This window comes from Chanos chanos, chromosome 1 (genome assembly GCF_902362185.1).
Source record: "Chanos chanos chromosome 1, fChaCha1.1, whole genome shotgun sequence".
Taxonomy (NCBI): Eukaryota; Metazoa; Chordata; class Actinopteri; order Gonorynchiformes; family Chanidae; genus Chanos; species Chanos chanos.
In genome coordinates, this window is record NC_044495.1 from 59,821,519 (window position 1) to 59,847,388 (window position 25,870).

At 42.2% G+C, this 25,870-nt stretch overlaps 1 protein-coding gene across 1 annotated transcript in view; it reads left to right on the plus strand.

Moving 5' to 3' along the window:
• The first annotated feature begins 489 nt into the window (after positions 1-489).
• ntrk2a (neurotrophic tyrosine kinase, receptor, type 2a) overlaps positions 490-25,870 on the plus strand; it is a 44,775-nt gene continuing 19,394 nt past the window's right edge. The window contains exons 1-12 of the mRNA XM_030766506.1: positions 490-689; positions 2,872-2,946; positions 3,066-3,137; positions 4,768-4,836; positions 5,510-5,658; positions 7,266-7,402; positions 7,547-7,679; positions 8,336-8,635; positions 10,347-10,373; positions 10,676-10,687; positions 10,972-11,009; positions 11,717-11,816. Coding sequence (XP_030622366.1) covers positions 490-689; positions 2,872-2,946; positions 3,066-3,137; positions 4,768-4,836; positions 5,510-5,658; positions 7,266-7,402; positions 7,547-7,679; positions 8,336-8,635; positions 10,347-10,373; positions 10,676-10,687; positions 10,972-11,009; positions 11,717-11,816 — 1,312 coding nt within the window. The remainder of the gene's footprint in view (positions 690-2,871; positions 2,947-3,065; positions 3,138-4,767; positions 4,837-5,509; positions 5,659-7,265; positions 7,403-7,546; positions 7,680-8,335; positions 8,636-10,346; positions 10,374-10,675; positions 10,688-10,971; positions 11,010-11,716; positions 11,817-25,870) is intronic.

Consider the following 25,870-nt stretch of genomic DNA (forward strand, 5'->3'; position numbering starts at 1 on the left):
GTTCGGATGCTGTAACGTTATTCGCCCGACGGCGAAAATCAACAACACTGATACCCTGCCCTCTGCGTCTCCTCCCCTTTCGTGCTCACACACAGACACATACACACACACGCACAATCGCAAAAAGCGCACCTACTGCCTGCACGCAGCAGCCTTAGCCATCACCTAAACACACAGTGTCTTCTCCTTGAGCCATCGAAGCCAGAAAGCGGTGTGTAGCTACCGTCAACATCCAGCGGTTTAGGTCTGTTTCAGAAACAAAGACAGTGAGGAGGAGGAGAGAAGCCGAGAGAAAGAGACAGAGAGAGTTAACCTATTCCAAAGTGGTGTCTGTGCTCTGACGAGTCACGAAGGCATAAGGAGGCAAGTGCAGCTGCCGCGTTCTCGCCGTATGTCCGACTTATTCAGTCGGAAGCTGAGGGAGCTTCTCTGATGAACACGAACCGTCGAGAGAGAAGTTCCCAATCTGGCGTCAAGGAAAAATTCGAGATGAACTTCCATTGGGGGAGCTTTGCAATGGCTCGATGGGGGTTCTGGTGGGTTCTGTTTGGGCTTTGGAGGCCCGGTGCCGCCTGCCCCGAGTACTGCACGTGCACTGGTTTCAGGATCTCGTGCGTTGACCAGGACAGGAGTATTATGGCTTTTCCCGTTTTACAGTCGGAGGTGGAGATGGAAAATGTCACAGACATGTAAGTGGAAGTAATTTTACTTTGTCGTAACTCCGACCTATTCTGTTGTCCAATACTGATAAAACACAGTCCCGATCGGAAAAACAACCGTAACCTTATCCAATTCTATATCCCCAGGCAAGGCTCCTTAAGGTAAACGACCTCGTTTTTAGAGCCAACTGAGCGAGAAAAATTAAGAACCTGTTACCTTTTTTTTTATTAAGATGAATTGTGATTATTCCCACTAGACCTTAACAGTACAGGGAGGAAACGCCAGTCTAGCCTATTAGGTAATGGTATTTTGTAATGTAGCCTATTCTAAGCAGCCCAAGTTATTTGTACCTGATCATCAGCATCTCTGAATGTTTTCCAGATGAGACAAGAAGATATGGCTTTAATTTACCACCAATGAATGGCCGTTAGACAACAAAACAGATTATGTTTTACTTAGGCACGGGAGGCTATTTACCTGGACTACTCATTTTGAATCTCTTATACTGAAGATAGTGCATCATGTATGACTATATTGGTCTAATGACTTTGTTGTCGCGGAAAGGCATACATTCAACCGCACTATTTATTTAGTTTATTTTTTGCCGACTGTGGCATCAAGATCTCCGTCTCTAACTCTCTGTTGTCAAATCATGGACGCTGAGCATAATTTGAGCGCACAATCAAACAGACTGAGATTGTGTTTTCCAGAAGTCTGTAGATGTTCATCGCACAGGTTCCCAACACGCAAAAGAGAAAGAACGCGGCATCTTCTGATGAATCGTTCATAAGCGATAGTCGAAGCTATACCGATTCATTCGACTCTCTAGCAAGGTGAAAGATGTTCACTCGCCCATCCGTTATTAAGCATGACTCAGTAACACAAATCAAACGTCACTGAATCAGAGTAGCCTTACTTGTAACTGAACATCTCAAAACATAAACTGTGGATGCAACGTCACTGATTGTTGTGTAATTCTTGCCACATTTTAACAACTGTTTCATTAACCTAAAAGCAGAATGAGGACAAAGGCGTAATTAACATCAACACATCAGTGTGGTTGTATAAAATATAGTGCGATTTTCCAAGAAAAAATAACGTATACCATACGTATGTATATGTATATGTATATGTATATGTATATGCATATGTACATGTATATGTACATGTACATGTATATGTATATGTATGTGTACATGTGTGTCTGTTAATTTGTGTGTGTGTGTGTGTGTGTATATATATATATATATATATTCCCAATAACTTGTCTAAACGTGACAACGGTAGTTTGCTGAACGGCATGCTCATTTTACTGCTTACCTCTCGCATTCTCGTTAGGGCAACTGCTGTAATATTTGGGTATAATCAAGGGATTACTGGATAGATCAGTGAAAAAAAATATCACAAGGTTCTGCATCCTATAGGCCATTTCTCTCTCTCTCTCTCTCTCTCTCTCTCTCTCTCTCTCTCTGTGTGTGTGTGTGTGTGTGTGTGTGTGTGTGTGTGTGTGTGTGTTGTAAATAAAATACAGAGAGGAAGATGACCCAAATAACACCGGGGGCGGGGGAGAGCAGTTAAATTTTAATGCCGGAATTTTGTAGCTTATCAGACGAGTAAGATCAGTAGTCTGTTTACGGTTTATAAGCGAGAGTCACCGGTGTCAAAATGATGTCTTCCGTACTGAAGACCGGAGCCAAACTTTGCATGATCCAGATAAAAGTGGAAATAGTTCCTAACTTGTGTTTTTCGCTCCGCCCTTGCGTTACCTTCAGTTCAGTTCATCGTTTAAAAACATTAATGTGTGGTCCCATGCTATCTTTATTCAACCATTTTTGACTGAGCGAAAATACGGCACTTCGTATTTTAGCTTCAGTAAAAAGTAAATACAGGACACAACAAATAAACCAGAATTGATGGGTCTCTTGTTTAATTTACTTGATTGTTGGGTTGTAAACACACACGTGCGCGCACGCACACACACACACACACACAAGGGAACTTTCGGCAAAGAAAAACAAGTTGAAATCGTTGCTGTCCCTGACGCAAAATCTTTGTTCCTTTGAATTGCTCTACATGTCAACCCTTAACCTTTTACCCTAGAAACATTGTAAAAAAGCATAGATGTTTCTTTATTGTTAGTCTGGTGAACATATTGTCACATATCAAACCTACGAACGCTTTTTTTCTCTCTTTCTGTTTGACTGTCTGCAGATATATAGCCAATCAAAGCAGTTTCTCCTCTATCAACGACAAAGACTTGCACTTATACCGGAATCTCAGAAATTTGTGAGTATTTGTGAATGACATCCATCTCTAAAACAAAAGTGTCTTTGATATTTTTTCTGCACTGTAACATAAAGGTAAAATCGTGTTAATTATTTAAGTTTTGCTTTCTTTTTCAACAGAACTGTGACCAACACTAGGCTAACGTATATTTCGCGACTGGCTTTTCAAAACAACACAAAACTTCAGTATCTGTGAGTGTTCACAAACCTTCAGTATGACAGAACAAATCGTGCGTGTGTACATATATATATATATGTGTGTGTGTGTGTGTGTGTGTGTGTGTGTGTGTGTATGTATGTATGTATGTGTATATATATATATATATATATATATATGCTCACATTTGTGTTCTGGTGTTATGCATTGATAGGTATTAATAAACATAATGTTTTGAGAGTAGTCTCTGGTTGTTTACTATATTTGTGTCATGCCTCTGTCTCTGCCTCTTCTTCATCTACCCAGTCTGTGCTCAGTTTTGTCAAATTATTACTTCTAGTTCCGGTAGTTTATTATCTGATTATCACCCATACTTTTGTCTGGTTCATTCATTCATCAATCCTTGGTGTGTAATATTCTCCTGGTTGTTTCATCGTCATTTACTTATGACCTCTTCCACTGGCCCCTGGTTGAGGATACTGTTGGTAAAATCTTCCGTCAGGCGTCTCAAGAAGCTAGGCACAACTGCAGGCAAACTTTAATTCAGAACGTAAATTCAAAGTCAAGGTCTAAATAGAAAATCGGGGGTCGGGGGGGGGGGGCAGCACAAAGGATTAGAGGCTAACTAAGGACAGGGAGGCTAACCAGGGGCAAGGAGCAAGGAAGGCCCACAAGGACAAAGACAAGGACAAGGAGATTAACAACGGCTAACCAGAAACAAGAACTACAAACCCCAGTGCACCCTTGTACATGAGACTTTGCAACTGACAATGAGACCACCAGGAGTATTTACACACTGAGGACAGATGAGTAAGTCAACCAGACACAGATGTGCACAGAAATCAGATAGTGACCTAGTTGAGTTTGTGACTAATGAGTAAGCAAAACAGAGCACTGATTGGCCAGAAGATCTGGAGGTAGAGACAGACCCCCAGGAGGATTTGAATAACCAGGAGGACCAAGTTAATCCAGAGGCCCTATCGTCAGCCTCAGTTCTGATGCGGGCTCTGGGTTCGTTCGGTTAGCTTCTCTAATTCTGTGCGTTGATGCTGGGCCGATTTTCTCATTTCTGATTTTGTGTTTAGTCTATAGTATGGTGATGCAGCTGGTCCTCCTGGGTATTTAAATCCTGGCTTCTGGTTGAGTCTCCTGGTTCCCCCCCCCCAGGGGTTCGACGTAACCGTGCTTCAAAGGCCGCGTGTCAGGGGCATTGGGGACTGCCGCGCCTCCATCTATACCTTCCTGTTTTCTGTCCAATCAGTGTTCTGTCACGTCATTCGTTTACCGTTAACTGTTAGTTTACTGTGCTCTAAACCGTGGCCGTATCTGACCTTGACTCCAGATAGCATTTTGAAATAGATTTTTTTGTCCTGCACTTATATCTAGTCTCTCTAAATTTCTGACAGTTGATTTGTTCCGTGTTAATATTATATTGAGAAGTTTGGTCCATTTTAATATTGAATTCAGAAGCACAAATAAATAGGTAACAATGACTGAAAAAAAGAAACAGATTTCAGGCATTATTCAAAATGAGCAGATATAAAGAAAAAGAGAATGAAACAGATATGTTATAATATTCTGCATGAGGAGAAGGATGTGTCTTTCGTACAGTTTTACTGTCCTGTTGGAGCATAACGTGTTAACGATGATTCCTCTTACTTCCAGGAATCTTAAGGACAACAACCTGTCTTCTCTGTCTTGGAAGACATTTCGTCATTTGAATATATCCTACTTGTAAGTCTGGTACCATTTTTTTTCTCTTCACGTTTCTCATGTCATTTTAAGATCAGTGGAGTTTTTTTGTTTTTGCTTTCGAATGTCTCCCTGTTGATTCATTCAGAGTGTGTGCAGCATCTGGTATGTCCGCCTCCATGTGTGTTGTAAGAGCGCTCTTGTGTTTTGTACATGTAAGCAGCTGAAAAAGCATTGGAGCTTACAGTTCTGAAGTGACATGTATTGACAGGGTGAACTGGTCTCTTCAGTTTATGCGAGGGTTTGTGTGTGTGTGCGCGTGTGTTTGTGTGGTTTCATTTTTTGTGACATTCCATGGACCAAATGCACACGTGAGGCTGTAAATATCTGGCAAAACCTACTAGGCGAGGACGTCTGGCCAGTCGGCCAGTGTAGGCAAACTGCTTTTGTAAAGCAACGGCTGTTATTGTTTAAACAAAAAGTGCCAAAATGTTCCTGGTTATGGTTTCTGGTCAGGGTTTTGTGTGTGTGTGTGTGTGTGTGTGTGTGTGCACGCGCGTGCGTGCGTGTGTGTCACTAAACACATTACAGATGCTTAATTTAGTGTTATGTGTGTACGTGTGCATGTGCACGTGAATCTGTGTTTGTACGCGGCTGTGCCCATGCTTGTATACACTGCGCTGCATGCATTTTTAATTCGCTGTTATTTTTGTAGGTTCCTCTCTGGTAACCCTTTTCACTGTTCTTGTGAAAATCTGTGGATGAAATTCTGGAGGGGGGAGGAAGGGGAGATCCCTGAGCTCTGGTGTACAGAGGAAGGGGGCAAGAGGAGACCACTTAACACACTGACCCTTCCAGACTGCAGTGAGTACAACTCTTACAGAAATCACTGTTGTTTGTGGCCGCGCGCATTTTTATTTCTGGGTTGGAGACAGACACACATACGGATACATGTGTTGTGTACTTTGTTTCTATTCTCGGTAACAGCATGACATTTACTCTTTGTTGAAATGTTGAAGAACATCTTTAGGTCTCTTCCCTACTTAACCTTTGAAAAGTTATGTATTACATGGGAATTGTTTGAATTTGCAACTCAAACTTTTGATCTTGTCACTTGTCTTTGTCATTGTAATGTGACAATCGTTAAGTATGAGGGAGATTGCAACAGAAACAAGATTATGGTTGCTGGTTTCTGTCCATCGGTCAAGCGGAACCTGGACTTTGCTTTAAGGCTTGTCTTACTGATCCAGGATCAAACACTGTTTGGTGGCAACCCACCGGCACAGGCTAAAGACATTGATAGCTTGTATTGATCCCCTGCTCCCCCAGTTGTCCATCCCTATTTTGGGTACCACCACAGCGACGGTGATTGGCGGCTCTCTGGAGAATAGAAGGGCAATGGGACTCCTTAAAAAACGAAAAAATACTGGACACAAACCAAGATGAGGTTCCATTCCCCTCTGGTCCAACCGAGTTTAGCTGAAATCTGGCCAGACACGAGTTCTGTATTTCCCTTTTTTTCCCCTTTCTTTCTGTTTTCTTTTCTTGAGGCACAAAGAAAAGATGGACTCATGTTTTCTCATTATTAGCTGGCATTCCAGTTTCTCTTTGACTGAGGAGAGAATCAAGGAAAGTTCGAAAAGACAAAATGTGAAAATGTAAGCTACTAACTTCATCCTGATGCTGTGAAGACCTTTGTTGCTAACAGAAACTGAAGTGGTACCAAAATATCAAAGATTAAGATTAAACTTGTGAAGGTTTAACATTACCTATTAAGTTTTTCTTGTGTTTTTCCCCCCACAAAGAATTATTGCTTTGTCAGGTTTGTTGCTGTAGGAGGTAGTTCTGGAATATGTCTCAGGCAAAAACAGAAAAAAACTTAAAAGTCTAGTCAGGTGATGAGTTGAGATGATGGTCTTGTTGATAACGTAGCCAGCAACAGAGCCAAATTAAAGATAAGGGCCCATTTTCCTGATGTGCTAGTCCGCAGCGCACGTTTGATCATGTGGATGGTAGAGGTTTAGTGGAAGCTGTCAGAGGTTTAAGAGGAAGCCGCTCAGTTACCGTGGCGCTGGGCGTTTGATTCCTGAGTGTGACGGCTCTGCTTAGATGTCCTTGAGCGGGTAGCTCAACCTTAAGGTTTGCTTTAGCTTCTTACGACCTTCATAATGTGGAAAAGAATTATAAGTCGCTAAATGTGTCTATGTTGTCGCTCTACGGGCTACACTCTCCTATAAAACGTTACAGGCATTTCACAAAAGGAACAAAATGTGTGAGAAAAGAATGTTCTTTTGCCACTGAACTTGGAATTCCGCCTTCTCGCGCTACATTCAAATGGAAAAGATATTTGTCTAAAATTACTGTGGTTATTCTTTTAAAACTAAACCTGTTACAGACTGATTTTGAAGCGGACAATTTGGACGACAGTTCTAAGCACTAACAACACATCAAATATTTATTCTTTCATTCAGCGATACCAACGGCAGCGTTCACCCCTATTAATTTGACGGTCATGGAGAGAGCTAATTTAACACTGACGTGCAAAACGTCTGGAGCGCCCGCTCCCGACCTCTTATGGAGCACGTGCCCGTTAACCGTCAAGCCTGAGGTAAAGTTTACGCTAACGACGTTAACCACAACATTGTCTGAACCCATTCAATCACTACAACAGTGAAGGGCGTGTATCGACAGGCGTTGAAAACTTCTGTAATCAGCTGGCTGATGTCATCTTTGTTTTTCTGTTTCTTGGCAGATCTTCACCACGGGGCACATATCAAAGCTAAGACTAAGCAACCTTTCCTACCGTGACAACGAATGCAAGATAAGCTGCATCGCCGAGAACATTGTTGGAGAAAACGAGTCCTCCGTATTCCTAGATGTTCTTTGTGAGTCAAAAGAAATAGCCTACTGATATTGACAGGCTATTTATAAACGTGACGAATCGGAGTGCAAAACATGATATGGTAGCCGAGCATTAATACGGTTTATGCATTATTCTGTATACCTATTGGACATATTAATGGTTATCATCTCAGAGTAATGTGTATTCAGTGTGTTTCAGTGATTTTCTCTCAATACCTTTCAGTGCTCACTTTCCTTGTGACCTTGTTATCCCTCGCCATTAATCTTATTGTGCTGCATAAGAGGATCCATGATAAGGTTTCTGTAAAGCATTCATGTGAGATCTGTTTTGTAGGTTGTTTGCTTCAACTCAACATGTGCTTTTAGTCATTTTAATAGAAAAAGGAATAATGTAAAAGACTGACGGGTCAGGGCCCAGTAGTCATGCATTTCAAACACAGTTTCATTCAGGTCTGAAGCATGATCATTTATTCGTTATTTGTGTAATGACAGGGGGAAAAATAGATTTCTGAGGGGAAAGTAATCAATAAGATTTGGTGGGTAAGCACAACAAATAAAGAACTAACATGCGAACATGTGCTCACCCCTCCCCTTTCTCTCTCTCTCTCTCTCTCTCTCTCTCTCCCCCCCTTTTCTGATTTTTTTGGTCTGTTCTCGGTCACTGTGTCTTGATTCCCAGTCCCACCTATCATCAGTAATTTGTCTGAGGCCATCTCAGACCATCACTGGTGCATCCCATTCAGCGTGGCGGGAAACCCCCAGCCCACCCTGAAATGGCTGTGCAACGGTGAGCCCGTCAAAGAGAGCTACTACGTCAGTACGCGGATCCACGACATATCCGATAAAATGTACCACGGCTGCCTCCAGCTGGACACCCCCACGCACATCCACAACGGGAATTACACGCTGGTGGCGACCAACCCGCTTGGAGAAGACCGGAAATCAATCTTCGCCCATTTCATGCACCAGCCCTGGGAGGGTAAGATTTGGTTTGACAAACAGCGACTGAAACTAGACAACATTTTTTTTGTTTGTTTGTTTGTTTGTATGTTTGTTTCTTTTCTCAAATCCAGCCCCAAGGATCCACTGCACTGAACCTTTTTTCTTTTTTTTTTGCTCTTTCCCATCGCCGACATACCTGATATGACTTGTCTGCCAATCAACACCAACCTTAATTTGTTAGATGGAGACCAATCATATGGGACTACATTGAAAATGAACTGTGCGGGGAGGTCATAGGCCTGGATTTGGGAAAAAAAAACCAAAACACTAATATAGAATGAAGCGAAATCTCTTTCCCAGGGTTCACAGTTTAACTATTATGAATAGAGTTGTGCAAACATAAAACTTGTCAGGCATTATAATCTGAGCTTTTCCAGCGTTTAAAGCTTCATCGTCTCTGAATGAACGGGCGGCAATCAGGTGAAAGCGTAGCTGTCTCAGTCCATGTGGACCACTGAGTTAAAATGTAAAAGCACGGTCATTGTTCTCAGTTGACCAACTGTCTCCCAGCTCCACCATGAAATTTCTGACCAAAACACGTTTAAGAGTTATTGGTGTGTTTGTGTGTGTGTGTGTGTGTGTGTGTGTGTTTGTGTGTGTGTGTGTGTGTGTGTGTGTGTGTGTTTGTGTGTGTGTGTGTGTGTTTTTGTGTGTGTGTGTAACTTCACAATGAACCATGATGGGACCATGCTAAATTATGCTGTGAATATTTGAAACATAAGAACAGATGTGAACTGTTTAAAGGGAATCCAACGGAGAGCGTTAATACAGGATAAAAAGCAGCAATTGTAGTGAGTCTCAGTATCTGAAGCAGCCCAGTAGCCCGCTAATTTTTGGGGTTTTGAATCTTAAACAGGATGGCTCTCTGCCAGTGTGTCCTTGAAAAACACACTTGACCCTAAGGTCGCGTTAGAGCCATGTGACCCGTAAGACAGACCAAAAAAAAAAATAGGTTCCAAGTTATTCTGTGGATAAGTATCAGCTAAATGGAGCTGACTGGTGAAATTTGAATCAGGAAATAATGATTCTGTGGGCACAAATCCAAGTCATATTTCTTCATTGAAAGCATTGGACACAATAATGGAGCATGAGATTTTATCACAGTTTGGAAAAGAAAAGAAAAGAAAAGAAGAAAAAGAAATGTTTGACGTTTTGCTACTGCTTCCCAATGGTGTCTCTTATCGTGCATTACTTTATTCAAAAAAGACCTTAGATATGAAAGTTCTTCATTTAAATGTAAGATTAAGTCTCTTAACTTCTACATTGTCCTGCGTGTTGGTGCAAAACAGACACGTGTCACATGAGCCGAACATAACTGTATTAAGCCCGGTGTGTTTTACCAGTTACCAGAGAGATGGCTGTTCTTCTGCATCAGCTCCAGCCTAATGGATAAGTGCTGAAATTGAAGTCCACAGTCATTAGTATTATAGACATTAGCCTGTAGTTTAGAGTGTAATTTCAGTTCAAGTTCTAATTTCAACTTTGTTTCCTCTCTAATCGAACAGACAGGTCGTTGTTTTAAAGACCAGCCGGTCGCCCTGGACCAGCTGTTGGGTTAAAATGTCAAAATGGGGTTGCTGTATTCATTGGGTTGTTTTGTTACTTGAATATATTATATTTCAGGTTTTAAAAAGAAAAAAAAATCATAACCTGACATATATTTTTTTCTGTGTTTTTTATTTGTCCAGGAACTGTGACGGAGCCAGAATATTACGGTAAGTCATGCGAGTTATTTAATAATTGCTGAAAAGCATTGAAGGTGTTCTCAGAGATGTGAAACCTCTGACCTTAGAGAATGAATGAATAGAAGTTTCTCTCTGAAGAAGAGTTCTTCGATTATTTTCGATTCATGTAAAAATTGGAGCCAAAATCTCTGAATTTGTATCTCAATCAAATGTGAATCTAAATTGCGTTCTTAAAAGCACCTGATGTTTATAGGATGTATGCCTACAGTAATAATGTGTCCATGAAGAAAATGCTCACTTTGTATTTCTTCCACCTTTTCTCTTTCTTTCAGACCCAACCACTGGTGAGTAAATCACATCTTCACTCCCCTTTCCTTTCCCTCTGTCTTGCACACCTCTCTACAAACTCATTATGTAACACTCATACACATCTACATTCATACATAAAGTTGGCATTTGCCCTTTCTTACATCCTGCCCAAAATGTTTTACGTGGTGGTTTGTCGCTTGTGTTGAACTGCTCTCAAAATTTAACAGTCATTACATCTAAAATAAATCTTCCTGCTCTCTCTCTCTCTCTCTCTCTCTGTCTCTCTCTGTCTCTCTCTCTCTCTCGATCTTTCAAACAGATGACACTCCAACTGGACCTCCTGAGGACAGAATCGCTGTTAGTGAGGTTTTTTTTTATTGCTTGCGTGTGGGTGTTGATGTGATGTACTTTATTCCGTATTGCCTTATACACTGTTTATGTAACACCATAACAACACTAGGCCACAATGATGGAAAAATACAAAACGTTTATACCGACTGTTGTCCAACTCCCTGTGGTGTAGTCACTTACTCTGGGGTGTAGAGGGGTTCGTTACACGCCTTGGTGATATGCTCGGTTGTAAACACCAGGTGAAGTTTTAGTTCTCCACTACTGTCAACAAAAGATTATATTGTACAGAGAATCCATTAAACTGCTTTATGAAATTGTGCATAGATATAAAACGGTCCAAATGAGCTATATTAAACAGACAGTTACTGTGGGTACGTAAGTTTTCATGATGCTGTGGGACTGTGTGTTTATTAATCCATTCTATATCGGTCCACAACACAAATGTCCGATTGCATATACAGTGAGAGATGTTTAAAATATACACACAAACAACTGGCTGCTACAACATTTATGCTACCATTCTAGATCATTTTCAAGCAGGTAATAATGCCTCCCCTAGTGGAGGATACATGTCATTGCACTTTACCACAGCATCAGCGTACCATCACAGCATTTGTATAGTTGAACGCTGAAGAAATGGTCATTTGTAAGCCTATTTGTACCCCGGGCGGTGGCGATTACTTCTCCTCTGAAAGGTCATTGTTCTGCCGTAGGTGTACGTGGTCGTGGGAATCGCGGCGGTCACATTCACCGGCTTCATCTTAATGCTGGTCATCCTGAAGTTTGGACGCAATTCAAAGTTCGGAATCAAAGGTAAGGCCCCTCTTTTCCGAGAGCTCCGTCTTGCCAAGTCCAATTAAGAGAGGCGAGTCTCGCCACAGGCATTGTGTTGTAGAAATAAGAAGTGCAGCCTTTTTTTTTTCTTCCTCCCCCTCCACCCCCCCTTTTTTTTCCCGCTGAGATGTGAATAGAGGGAATGTGGGTCCACGGCAATTCTTCTCCTTCTCTCTGTAATCTGTTCTTTCTGTGCTTATTGACTTCTCTCTCTGTCATCACCCTCTTAAGAACTGTCTTAGTACAGTCTTCCTCAGCTGATATGGCACATTTTAGGCAGGTTTCGGTGCTGTTGTTGTTTGTTTTAAACCAAAGCTCAGCATTTAATTGTAATGGTTAGATTGGACCACATCATGATCTAATATGATGAAGTGTAAGGTGATGGTGTCATTAAGGACCCACATGAAGAAAAGATCATGAATTTTCTTTAATGTGCATCTCAATCAGTTATCTTTATGAACGTGTCTGTTAAATACTTATCAGTGTATTTGTATCTGAAGAACGAGATGTTTTTGTTTTTCGCTTTCTTTTTATCAGCCATATCAGTAGAGGAAGACCTGTAGCCATATCTCCAGACTTGGAGGAATCAAACAGCCAAATTCAGAAATGTTTTTTATTTAACGTTTAAAAAAAATATTATGAATTACTTACAGAGTGAAACAATTGGATTGCGAGGAACTGGGACGTTTTTCAATGAACCTGAAACCCAAAACAGAAAAAAAAAAAAAAGACCCTCTGGTTATTTTGGCTGTTTGAGAAATTTGTTTCTCAACTTTATGCTAAAAAAAAAAACTCCTTTTCTTACTGTTTGCTACAGCTTTGCTTAACCCAGATGTAATAACCGATGGGACAGGGCTGTTCTCATTAATGAACTAAATTCCATTACATTACACTTTTGCTTTGTAATGCTCACTCGGTACAGATTTTAATCTCTCCCAGACTTTATGCACTGTGTTTCCGTTTGGCCCGTGGATCAGCATTAGGTTGTTTCTGCCACTGAAGCCTGCAGTTTGAACTTTGATAATGGTTTTCAGCCTCGCGATTGAATCTTTGGTTGCGGAAAAAAAAAAGTGTTCAGTGGTTTACTAGTCGTGTGCATCAAATCAGCTTCATTGTCACGGTGATCTGTCAGCATCTTTTTTCTGTAATACTCTTTCTGCGTGTACATCTGTAATCAGCGTCAATACGCCACAATTGTGATGAAGTATTTGTTTATCTCCATACTCGTCTATAGTATCTTTTGTTGATCTATTTTGATTTAAATGAATCCAGCCTCTGACCTCATCGTAACGGCAGATAGGACATTTGTTAGGTATATTTGTGATGTTGTCTGTGCAGGTAATAGGATTGTAATGAATGGGTTTGTCTGTGTCAACATTTAAAAGGGTGTTTGATGCATAAGCTTCTGGGCTGATGTAAAGCCTTTCATGTGTGTGTGTGAGTGAATGTGTGTGTGTGTGTGAGAGAGAGAGAGAGAGAGAGTCTGTGTAATGCCTCTTATGAATAGGAAATGCAGTATTAGGTTTCCTGAGACTCTTATTTTCACACTGTGGTCGTGTGAGTGTGAGAGTGTGTGTGTGTGTGTCAGTTTGTGCGCGCCTGTGTGTGTGTGTGTGTGTGTGTGTGTTTGGAATACCTTTGCTCGCTGTTGAGTGGTTCACTCTGTATGAGGGCACTCCACACGTGGTGACTGACACATGACAGTGCATTTGAAGCCGGAAGAGCGGGGCTCTGTGAAACTGTAGCCCCTTTAACATTCAGGAAATAGGGGTGTTTGTGGGTAGGGTCCTCCTCGCCCACTGTTTAGTGGGAAAAAAAAAAAAAAAAAGACACTCAGCAACTGTGTGCTTATCAATGATTCATTCGTCAGGTATCAGTTTCCCAGAGTTGGGAAGACTTGTCTGGAAATCAATAATCTCTCTCAAGGTCGCAAGTATTCCCATTCAGCAGCTCATTCCTTAGCTGCCGTTCGGAATGTGTGTGTGTGTGTGTGTGTGTGTGTGTGTGAACGCTCAGAGTTTTCTCATCCACTTCCTCTGCTTGGAATGGAGATAGACTTTTCATTTCAGCCATGTCTGCAAAACCAGTGACCTGAAGTAGAGTCCTGTTGTGGTATTCCTTTGTGCAGCTATCAAATTGTCGGAGGTGTTTTTATATGCTTTTAAAATAACAGTCTAATATGTTATTGTTACATATCTTCAACAGACAGAAAATTAGCTTCTACCGTTGGAATGTTGGAGCTTTGTCTAAAATAATAGGGAACTTAAAAAAAAAAATAAATAAAAAAAAAAGATTCTGAGTAAGGCAGAACTGTAAGCCCTTAACCTCAGGCTGCTTTAGTGAGATTTAAATTTGAGAAGCGTAGAAAATAAAATGAGGTGCTATGCTTCGGACGGGCACAGGTTAGCGTTACCCCCGGAAATTAAAAAACGACTTTACAACGGACCTGTTTCTGGCTGTTGTAGGTATGCGGTGAGAATTTGCCTCACTTGATGTGTGAGTTAAGGAGTTTGTTTTCTCGCATAGGCGGCGCTGTACTTGGTCGCATTGAACACAGATCCATTGAAACGGTGAACACAACTTTCTGCACACCTGCGGTTACCAGTGGGTTTGTAAATTCCCTGTGTTAAAAATGTTAAGTATAACGTGACGTCAATTTTCAGGCATCTTTAACGTGTTTTCCTTGACAACCACAAATTACCAGTGTGGGATAAGAGGGGTTCTTTCAGTGCATTTAGTTTGCGTTCTGTAAAAAAAAATCTTTTGACAGATGGCTGCGTGACTCACTGTTGCGGAAGGAGGAAGTCAGAGGGCGATATTCAAACTTGACAAAAGATCGGTTCGCCCGTCATCTTTCTCAGACTCGCTCTTTTATGCCAAATTACCGTCTCTGGTCCTCGCCTTCGTCGGGCTTCATTATATGGTAATTTGGCAGAATCAGATGCAGTGGAAAGCTAATGCGCGAAATATCGCGCGCACCTCGAGAGGAGGTTTGGGCGGTGCTGACCAAATGCATAGGCAGGAGTGCTGTAGCCCCTGTTGGATCTGGACTGAATTGTCCCTTGTCCTCGGATGGAAGATTTTCCTCAGAACAAATAAAAGAAGAGAAAAAAAAGGTCAATTGCGGTGCCTTCTATATGAGTGGTGAAGCCGAACAGAGGGTTGAATGGGAAGTTTTGGCGCCTCGCCTAACAAGACCAGGTTAAACGAGTTTAATTTGCACTGGGTATTGCTAAGCTTAATGAGGAAATTAACGAGCAGATCTCCTTCAATCGGAGACAATTGCTTTCCTCCGGAAGTTACCGTTCGGCTTCTAGTGAGTTCGAAGATAAAAAGAATGGAATCTGGTGTGTGTGTGTGTGTGTGTGTTTGTGTGGAGGGGGGGACAGGGGGCCCTGCCCACCGCGCTCTTGGTCACCATGGAAACAAGCGTCTCTGCCGCCCGCTTTGCTCCAGAGATGAATCATTCTCACCAGCGAAGCGCATAGTGTGATTCAGAATCTGCAGAGAAGAGCAGAGACCATGAACACACACCGGATATCACACTGTGCAGAGCAAGTGCACACACACACACTCACACACACACACACACACACTCCTACACCCCGTCACATACACGAGTACATACCTGTGCAGACATGTACAAACACACTCATCATACACTCACACACACACACACACACACACACACACACACACACACACACACACACACTCTCGTACACCTAGTCACACACATGAGTACATGCCTGTGCACATGTGCACAAACACACTCATCATACACTCTCACACACACACACACACACACACACATACACGTGCCTTAATCGACCTTGCACCAAAAGTAATAGCCCATTAGACAAAATGCATAATCCCTGTGTTGAGCTTTGTCCCAATCAGAGTTGCATCATACTTGTCGTTCCGTCAGCTCATGGCAGCGGAGCAAGCCTGTCTGAATGCCACTGATGAACTATTGAGTATCTGTCTGCATTTTACAAACTCCAATCAGGCCATAAAAAAACCCGTAGCGTTCTGGGCTCCGGGACTGTGGTGAAAAAGAGCACTTCCATCTCCAGCTTCAACCTCAGGCGTCTGGCCTCTCAGTCCACAGTGCTGTAATCAATCTCTTACAACAATCCAGTGGGACTATTATTATTATTATTATTATTATTATTATTATTATTATTATTATTATTATTATTATTGTTGTTGTTGTTTTTGTGGCTTTGAGTTTGATTCAGGTTTGCGGTTGTGCTAAGTTCCTCGCAGTAATAAGTAATAGCAGAAGTCTAGATTCTGAGAGGCTAAAACAGAGCCTCAGATAAGAGTGATATGTCTTTGGTATATTTGTTAGCTTGTTTGTTTGTTTTTCAATCTTTGTGGTGATGCGACACATGAAGTCCTTTGCAGATTGCCCGTCTATCGTGTGACGCTCAGAGGCATTTGATTGGTGGAGGCAGCGATACTTAGAGAATGAAATGTCGAGTGGTTGACTGCTCGCAGACAACTTTAAAAAAAAACAACATAATTTTGAAGGTTGTAAAGATATTAGATAGGACTAGAATGTTACACATGATTTAGTTTAGAAGGGCAGTTTGGGATGGGATCATACTGGAACTGACTTTCTCCTCTGTCTGGCTGCTCTGCTCTGACCTCACTGAACTTTACTAACATCTTCAGTCGCTGATAACACACTAACTCACCGGCACACTCTTAGTCCCAACCAATGCTGGGCTCGTTTTGGCAATGCACTTCTTTCTCTTTTACTCTTTATTTATTTATTTGTTTGTTTGTTTGTTTGTTTGCTGGTTGGTTGGTTGTTCTGGTTGTTGGGTGTTGATAAAAGTAATGGTCATTTTAAAAAGGTTTTAGGAAAAAGTGCAGATTTACATATCAGTCTATCTATTTATTTGTTTCTTTCTTTCTTTATCGTTTTATTTCATGCACTTTTGCATGGAATTAATTTTATTGCTCTTCAGTTCACTTTAACATTTTGAATTATTGTTGTGGCTTTTCATTTGTTTGTGCCATGTTGTTGTTTTTTTTTGGTTGTTTTTTTTTATTTGTTTGTGTTGTGTTGTCTTTTCTTTTAGGTTTTGTTTTATTTCATAACATCCCAGTGGAGGTGGTGGGACAGTAGGAGAGATGTGGACTGGGAGGACTGGGAAGCTGCACTGGTCAGGTTTACTGGGCAGGACCTGAGGTGGTTGATCTTGGCACTCAGAGTAACACTCACAGATGCTCTATGGCAAAGAGAGAGAAAGAGAGAGAAGATAAAGAGAGAGAAAGAGAGAGGGAAGATAAAGAGATAAAGAGAGAGAGAGAGGGGAGGAAACAGTTCTGTCCAGAAATGAGCATGCTTAAAAAAAAAACGGAACGACTCGACCAATCAGATTCAAGCCCATCGTGACTCAGCCAATCAGATTCAAATTTTTTTTTAGAAGCCCCCCCTCCCCTGCCCCCATTGGATGAATAATTCATTGGCCTAGGATGGAGACTGTTCATCATCACAGATCCACTTTGCAACCTTCCCGCCTAACTGATCCACCTTAATGCCCAGACTTCACCTCGTTCATGTGGAAAGAAGCTTCTAGAAGCAGTCTGTGTGTGCGTGCACGTGTGTGTGTGTGCGTGCGTGAATGTGTGTGTGTGTGTGTGTGTGTGTGTGTGTATGTGTGTGTGCGGGCGGGATATGGGTGGGGGGGTTTAAGTAGAAGCTCCCGGAAAGTGTGTTAGTGGGTAAAGAGACTAGCACGCTGCGCTGACACACGGATAGATGACTGCTCTCTTAAACGTTGTCTCTCATAAATGAATCATCTCTCCTTCATTCGTTTTTTAGTTTCCTCTGTCCTGCCTTCCTTTTTCGTTTCCTCTCCCTCCTCATGTGCTTCAGGACAAGACCGCAACTATAGCAACCCCTGTTTTTATAGCTGTCGGACTCACACACACACACACACTCACACACACACACACGCTCATGTCTGTGACCCCCAGCACTGTCTACGACCTCTCTTTCATAGTTATCTCTGACAACATAGAATATAGCTGCTAGCGTTATGCTAACTCCTTCGCTCAAGGCTGCTGAAGATAAACATGTAGATTGTATGTTTGTCTCGATTCTTTTGTTTTTTTGGGGTTTTTTTGGTGGGATGCTAGAAATTTAAATCAAAGCAATAAGCTACAGTCTAGGCTGAGGTTTTGTCTGTCAGAGAACAGCTGTGAACAGGCTATTAAAACGGTGTTCTGTGACTTCACTCCACACAAATATACGCTATTTTTATATGCGGTTAGTGTAATCGATACATTCTAACTGTTGGTCTCGTGCTTCTTTAATAATGGAATAAATCAAATGTACATCTTAAGATGACATATTTTGAATAAGCACCATTATTTTTTTTTTTTTTTTGCTACAAGAATGAATGTAGTGGGTTTTTTTATTTATTTTTTTTTCCAGGCATATTTTTTGATAAAGTTTTTTTGTCTCTGTGTCACGTTTTTGGATAAAATCGTCTTGTAGTGGCATTGAATGTACTGACTCGTTTCAGACAAAAATACCACGCTGTGTGTTTCTCTGCAACCATTGCAGGCTATAGATTCACAGAGGGGGCTGTTATGTTTTAGTGTATGGGTTTATGAATGACCTGTGAAATGTGGGCTAACTGTTATTCACCCCCTCACGAGACTAATGCAAAAAAAAAAAAACAAAAACACACACACACACACACACACACACACACACACACAGAGAAAGGGAGATGTTTTATAAATAAACAGTTTTAAAGTTGTTGCATTGTGTTAATTTGTGTGTTTGAGCTTTTGAGTGTGTGAAGAGATTGAGAGAGAGAAATTGAGAGAGAGAGAGAGAGAGAGAGAGAGAGAGAGACAAATGGAGAGAGGAGAGGTTTAGAGTCCTTACTTTACCCACCAAACAATCTCTTCTCTCTCTCTCTCTCTCTCTCTCTCTCTTTCCCTTTTATTTTTTCTTTTTCTCAGATGCAGCCTAATGAATCAGTGTTTCTGTTTTTCACTCAGCAGTAGAACTCTGACATGCCTCACTGTGGAGCTGGAAGAATTTCCTTCTGTGGCCCCGCTTTTTCTCTCTCGCTCTCTTTCTCTTTCTCCTACTCCCCCTCCCCTCACTCTCTCTCTCTCTGTCTCTCTCTCTCTGTCTCTCTCTCTCTCTCTCTCTCTCTCGTTCACTGTCTTTTGTCATAGCGGTCTGCGTGCAACTTTTTAGAAAGTTGTTTTCCATTTCAAATGTACATCCGGCAAAGTCAGGAGATCAAACCCATTATTGTGTGCACACAATGGGAGTGAATCAAACACAATGTAAGCACAAGCAAGAGGGCCGTTACTCTTCCTACACAGATACTCTGACTGGCTTAACACAGAGTGTTAAAGGGAGTTACCTCTGTAGTTCATTGTTTGGAAGCCCAGCAAATGGCGGGGTGGGTGGGTGGGGCGGGGGGGGGATTCGAATTCGGAATTTCTTTGCTGTTATTTACAGCCGCTGGTATGGTATAAACTTCCTGTGAATCACAATTTTTTGGCAGACTGTCCCTTTTTGAAATATTATGTAACCACAAATTGAAGCTTTGAGTTTTATGGTGATTGACGTGCCAAGAGCAGACATATCATTTTCTGTTGACACTATTTAAACAGTTTAGTCATGATATTGACGTGGCAGAGGGTTCGGCATTACCAGCTTTGACACAGTAGGAAACAAAAAAGAAAAAAAAAAAACCTGTTTTTTATTATTTGGAATTTCTGTTCATTCTGCAATATTGGTACAACAGAAATAACTAAATCATGGTTGATCTTAAAAAAAAAAAGAAAAAAACAGAAGGACAATCTCCTCCATCTCAGATTGGTGCAGCAACAAATTGAGATGAGAAAAGCCCTGGAATCCAGGGACTACCGCATGAACAGACGCAGGAACGCGGCCCTGTGAAGTCACCTCTTTTCGGTGGGGATTTTCTGCTGCTTGCGAGCTCTGATTTGTACGAGCTGAATGTAGCGGATCAGAACCGCGCCAGCTCCGGCTCTGGCTCCGGAGAGCGAACTGGACCGTTTCCAGATGTGTGTGGGGGAAAAAAAAAACAGGAACGAACAAACGTTACATTTTATTCCGTTAAATACGAGGTTGCGGTTTGAGTTTTTTTTTTTTTTTCCCCTCTTCTCAAATAACCCTGTTGCCCGATCGGTCTTGTGAAATCAAATGATGTCCAATGACTTCGTTCCACTCCAACACAGCCAAACCTCTCTCTCTTACATACGTTACATTGTCTACATATGATCCTTACAGCTTGGCGACATTAAATACAAACCCCTCCACCGCAAAGCATATTTACTTCATTTGAACGTCTTCTCATGGTTTGCAAACCATTGCAGTCCTTTGTACCACAAATTACACTTACAAACAATAGTCGAGTGTCGCAGGCCATTGTTGAACTATGTGTGATCTATGGCTGGTTCTCTCTGGGCTGTCCATGCTCTTCCCCTTTTAATGGTGAAGATCAGAGTGGGCCAGCGCCGTTGGGGGGTGGGGGAGGTGGGGGGCTGTGTGTGTGTGGGGGGGGGGGGGGTACTGGTCCCAGGAGTGTCATTGCAGATTATTATTCTCCCTTCAGGGCAAATGCACTTATCAAGTCAATAAAAATCATGACCTAATCACGACCACTAAAGAGAAACAAAAAAAAGAGCAAGAGAGAGAGAGAGAAAGAGGGAGAGAGAGAGAAAGAGAGAAGGAGAGAGAGAGGGAGAGGGGGGAGAGAGAGGGGGGGGGAGATGTTAGTGTTTGATTAAGCTTTCTGTCTGTGCTGTGATTTCTTTCCCTTCTCACCTTTAGACATAAAGCGGCTTTACGTGGTCATACGAGACAGGCTGCTGCAAAAAATAGCATGTGTTAAGAAAAGAGGGGGGAGAGAGAGAGAGAGAGAGAGAGAGAGAGAGAAAGAGAGAGAGAAAGAGAAGGAAAAAATCTATTTTTACATGGACAAGTCGTTGTTATTTTTGGGAACATGATCTGCTTTAGGAAGAAGCCATGCTGTTTTCTGCTGCTGCAGTTTCAGGCTGCAGTGCGTTTTTCTGGGCCCCCATCCTGGTATTGCTGTGCAACCGAAACCCTATCCCGGAAACGTATCATCTCCCTCGACCCTGTTCCACCACTGTGTTCTCTGTACCCTGCTCCCCTCCTCCTCCTCCTCCTCCTCCTCCTCCTGCTCCTCCTCCTCCTCTCTCCATCCATCCATCCATCCATCTCTGATCTATCCCCTCTCATTACCTCCTGCGATCAATAACTCACTTCCTCCCCGCCAGCCGGAAGAAAACAGTGCTTAAGAGTCTTTGGGTGTTTAGGTTACCCGAGGCGGATGTGCTGGTTTGCCGCGGATTCTTTCCTGGAGATCCTGGCGTGTCGGTCCGAACACTTGGAATCCTATTCAAACAAACCCAGCGTGAATGCCTGTTATTTTGGAAATACCAGTTGGAACTTGAAGTTGGCTCAATTTTTTGTTTGTGTGTGTGTGTGTGTGTGTGTGTGTGTTATTTAAACCATATTTACACTCATGCTTTTGTGTGTGTTTTTTTTCTCCCCTGTGCAGTTGGATATTGTGACTGTATCACAGTAAGTGGTTTGAATTCGACACATGCTTAATCCGGACTTAGTCATCACAGTCATACAGCCCCGACAGAGAAAGAGAGGAACAAACAGTTCATCACGTTAAAAAAAAAAAAATCTTGCAGAATGAGTTTTGAACAGCCTTAGCATCATCCAAATAAATAAATAAATAAATAAATGAAAGGCGGTCAACAAAGCAGAATTAAAACATGTTTGTGCCTGTTTGGTCGCACCCATTCTTGCCTTTTCAAGCCAAACTCACAGGACCTTCACGGTGACGGACTTTCAGCCCGCGTTCACTTATCTGCGCTGCGTCCGACGTACGCGTCAACAGCCAATCAATAAACCGGTCTCCCCTCCATTTTGCCCCTGGCTCACTTAGGCCATGTTAGGTCATGACCTTCTGCACTCCCCCTGACCTCTCTTTTCTTAGCTCTCTGACCCCTCCCCTATCAACTGTAGCACCCCCTGAGGGCGTCTGACAACAGTACCCTGACCCGAGCGCTAAACTGCGTTTATAATGGCATATGGTTTCCAGATCAGCCTGCAATTAGGACTGTGTTTCAAGGTCCTGGTGACAGACATGCCAGCGTATTTATCTGTCTGTCTGTCTGTCTGTCTGTCTGTCTGCCTGTCTGTCTATCTATCTATCTATCTATCTATCTATCTATCTATCTATTTATCTATCCGTCTGTCTGCCTGTCTGTCTATCTATCTATCTATCTATCTATCTGTCTATCTATCTATCTATCTATCTATCTATCTATCAGTCGGTCCGTCTGTCTGTCTGCCTGTCTGTCTATCTATCTATCTATCTATCTATTTATCTATCCGTCTGTCTGCCTGTCTGTCTATCTATCTATCTATCTATCCGTCTGTCCGTCTGTCTGTCTGTTGTCGCTCCTACCTCACCCCTAAAGGGAAAATTTTTTTGAGAAATTCGAAACGCGCTTCCTGAAAAGGTGTACGTGACACCAGCGCTGATAATTTTCATCTCATTTCCCAAATCTTTTTTTTTTTAATTTCATGTCTCTCAGCAGCTTTATCGTTTTGTATACCAGTGCACGTTTATTTTCACACCGATGTTTCATCCACGGGCTGGATTTGCAGAGGCGCGCACTGGTGACTGACTGAAGATGAAAGTAACAGTTAGTCTATCAGTGAGGATCAGTGTCTCAAGACTTCTCCTGAGGTCCTGAGAACAGAGTGAAGGATGACAGAGACTGGGGTTGAAAAACATGCTAGATGCCAGCTGGCATGGAGAAAAAGAGAGAGAGAGAGAGAGAGAGAGCATGTAGTGAAGAGAGCACCTACAAGACCTGAAAATAATTTAATGTTCCATCGCAATTACTAGACAAGGTGTGGTTTACAGGCAGCGGTTAAAATGGCTTATTAGGAACTGGTGAACAAGAATCTATCTATCTATCTATCTATCTATCTATCTATCTATCTATGTATTCATCGATCGATTGTCCGATCTGTCTGCCTGTGTGTCTGTCTATCTATTTATCTATAGAGCCAAACAGAAGTCAGCTGGGGGGTATTCCAGAAAGCGGGTTTAGAGAGCACCCAGAGTTAGTTAACTCAGAACAAGTAGTAAACCTCCTAATAGAAGAGCCTTATGGCTTTGTTTTGGTAGGAGAATGACGCCATAGGACTCTCCTATTAGGAGATTTACTACTTACCCTGAGTTAACTAACTCAGAGTTTTCACTAAACCGGCTTTCTCAAACAGATAACCTGACAGATAACCTGTATCATTTTCCTCTCATAGACATCATTTCCTCTCATGTGTGGGAGTCATGTGGCTCTTGGGAAGTTTCCTTAATGGAGAGCAGTCACACCATTACTCCATGTCCTCTTCCCAGAGTTTTCAGGAAGACACTCTTCTGACATTGAGATTGGTAACGAGTTCTAATGAGCATGCTCGGTTTTCTGGTAAACCAATCGTCTGAGTTCTCGTCCAGGCATCAGACGCACTCATCACAGAGCTCCAATTTCCCGTTTGTTTTCTCTCTCTCTCTCTCTCTCTCTCTCTCTCTCCCTCTCTCTCTCTCTCTCTCTCTCTCTCTCAGATATCACTGTGACTAATGCATTTTCTCTAACTGCACCCATCATCTCTCAATGTACCCGGAACAGTCACTGGCGATGCATTGTCATGAATCGTCTAATGCTCTCTCCTGTCTTTGCTTTGGCTCCTGGTCCTGAGACATAACTCCTTTTTTGTTTTGTTTTGTTTTGTTTTGTTTTGTTTTGTTTTGTTTTGTTTTGTTTTGTTTTGTTTTGTTTTGTTTCGGGGTGGCACTGGGTGTGGGATGTGCTTGTGTCTTTGGTCAAATGAAGACTGGTCTGTCCTCAGATGATTCTCTTGAGTAGTCACAGTCAGCTCTTTGTCGGCATTCTCCTCCGATCACCCTGACAGAGAGAGGAAAGAGGGTTTTTTTTTAAATATTTTTGTCCTTTTCTCATTTGGGCATGTCAGATTTACACAGAGCCCCTCAAGGCACAGAATGTAACATATTAGAACATGTATATATGGAGAGAATGAGAAAGCGAGAGAGAGAGAGAGAGAGAGAGAGAGAGAGAGAGAGAGAAACATTCTGTGAATGGTCAGAGAAAACCAGACCATCTGGAATCTGTGCGATGTTTTGATATTCGGGTCACTGTCAACGCTCCTTTAAAGAAAACACGGAGGAGTCTTTCTGGAGAAAGATTCTGTTGTCTTATAGACAGAGACCTCCTCACCAAAAAAAAAAAAGAAAGAAAAAAAGGAAAAAAAAAAAAACGGAAATTAACATTCAGATCCAATACTGACTCCAAATGATAGTGGCTAAAGTTCAAACAGCCATTTTTGGAAAACAATATCTCAACAGTACAAGACAGAGAAACACGGAGGCTCCCACTGGCCTACGCCGGTCGCCAGCATCCAGAAGAATTCACACACTGTGCGTCATTTCGCACAGAAGGCGAGGAGGTGGCTTTGAGTATTGACGACGTTGGCATCCGTCAGGCTGACAAGGTGCGATTCGTGTTTCCAGACAAATGAGGGATTGGTGTGTTTTTAAGGGAGTGAAATATGGAACGGTTTTCTCCCTGATTTGATTTAAACAAACGCATGCCAAAGCCAAGTGCTCTCACGTCCCAGCCCACAGGACCTCGGGGCTCTATCCTCTTCATTCGTCTTCCTCAGACACCTCCCGTGTTTTTCCTTTTTCTCTTCTCCTCGTCTCCTCGCCTCTCCCTCCAAAAGTATTTACCTCCCTCTTCCAAAAACAACAGCCTGGATGTCACGTTACGCGTCCTCCGTGTCTTCGGGCCCTGGTCGAGAGGTTGGCAAAAGCCTAGAGCGTGTGTGTGTGTAAATCACTCCGGATAGACGGGTAATTAGATGAGACATTGCTTATTTTACTGCTGCTTTTCATAAGGCCTGTGATTGTATCAGTCATTCAATGGAGAACAGTGGATGTTTGGCTTTACAGTAGAACGACTGTTTCATATCTGATGATGTATGTTTATTATAAGGAAGTGAATCGACATTTATTACATATTGACCGTGCCAAGATACATAACACGAAAGCATGGGAAAAAATGGAGCTCGGTGATTTCACAATAATTCTGTCGGGAGTTTTTTTTTTCTCGCATTGATTTAAAAAAGAAAAAAAAAAACAACAAAAAAAGACAACCTTAACTTCTTGTTTTCAGGCGACCCTCTGCGTAGTCCGTTTTTGAGTGCTTATCGCTTGTGGGTAAGATTTTTTAATTTTCTATAAGAGAACTTCTGTCTCGTGTGCCCACAAATGAAGTGAACAGAAGTACTCCTCAGAGGCTTTTATCTGATGAAGTTTTTTATTATTATTATTATTATTATTATTATTATTATTCTGTAATTAACACTGCCAGGCTCTTTTGTTGGACAGTGTTGATGGTTTAGAAGGGGAAAAAAATTTGTGGTTAATGTTGAATTTTTTCATGCGGAAGGAAGTGGACGGGTGAGCGGGATTTGGAAACGACTCCTGATCTCTCCTTTAGGCGCAGCTCCTCTCTGCGGAGACGCTCACCTCCTAAAGGAGGAGAGGAGGATGTGAAAACGTTGATGCGGAGAAAATGTGGGCCTCCCCTCGCGAGGTCCAGTCCTCTGTCTTGCCCGTTAAAGCTGTGTTTATTTTGGGAGTCAAGAGGAAGTGTCCCACACACACACACGCAAACACACACACACACACACACAGCAGTAGCCAGGACACAGGAGGAAATCAAACACTCCCACTCTGTCGCTCTACCCCTCATATTCTCTCTCCCTCTCTCTCTCTCTCGCTCTTTCTCTCTCTCTTTCTCTCTCTACCCCCTCTGTCTCTCTCTCTCACTCTTTAACTCTCTCTCTCTCTCTCTCTCTCTCTCTCTTTCTCTCTCTCTACCCC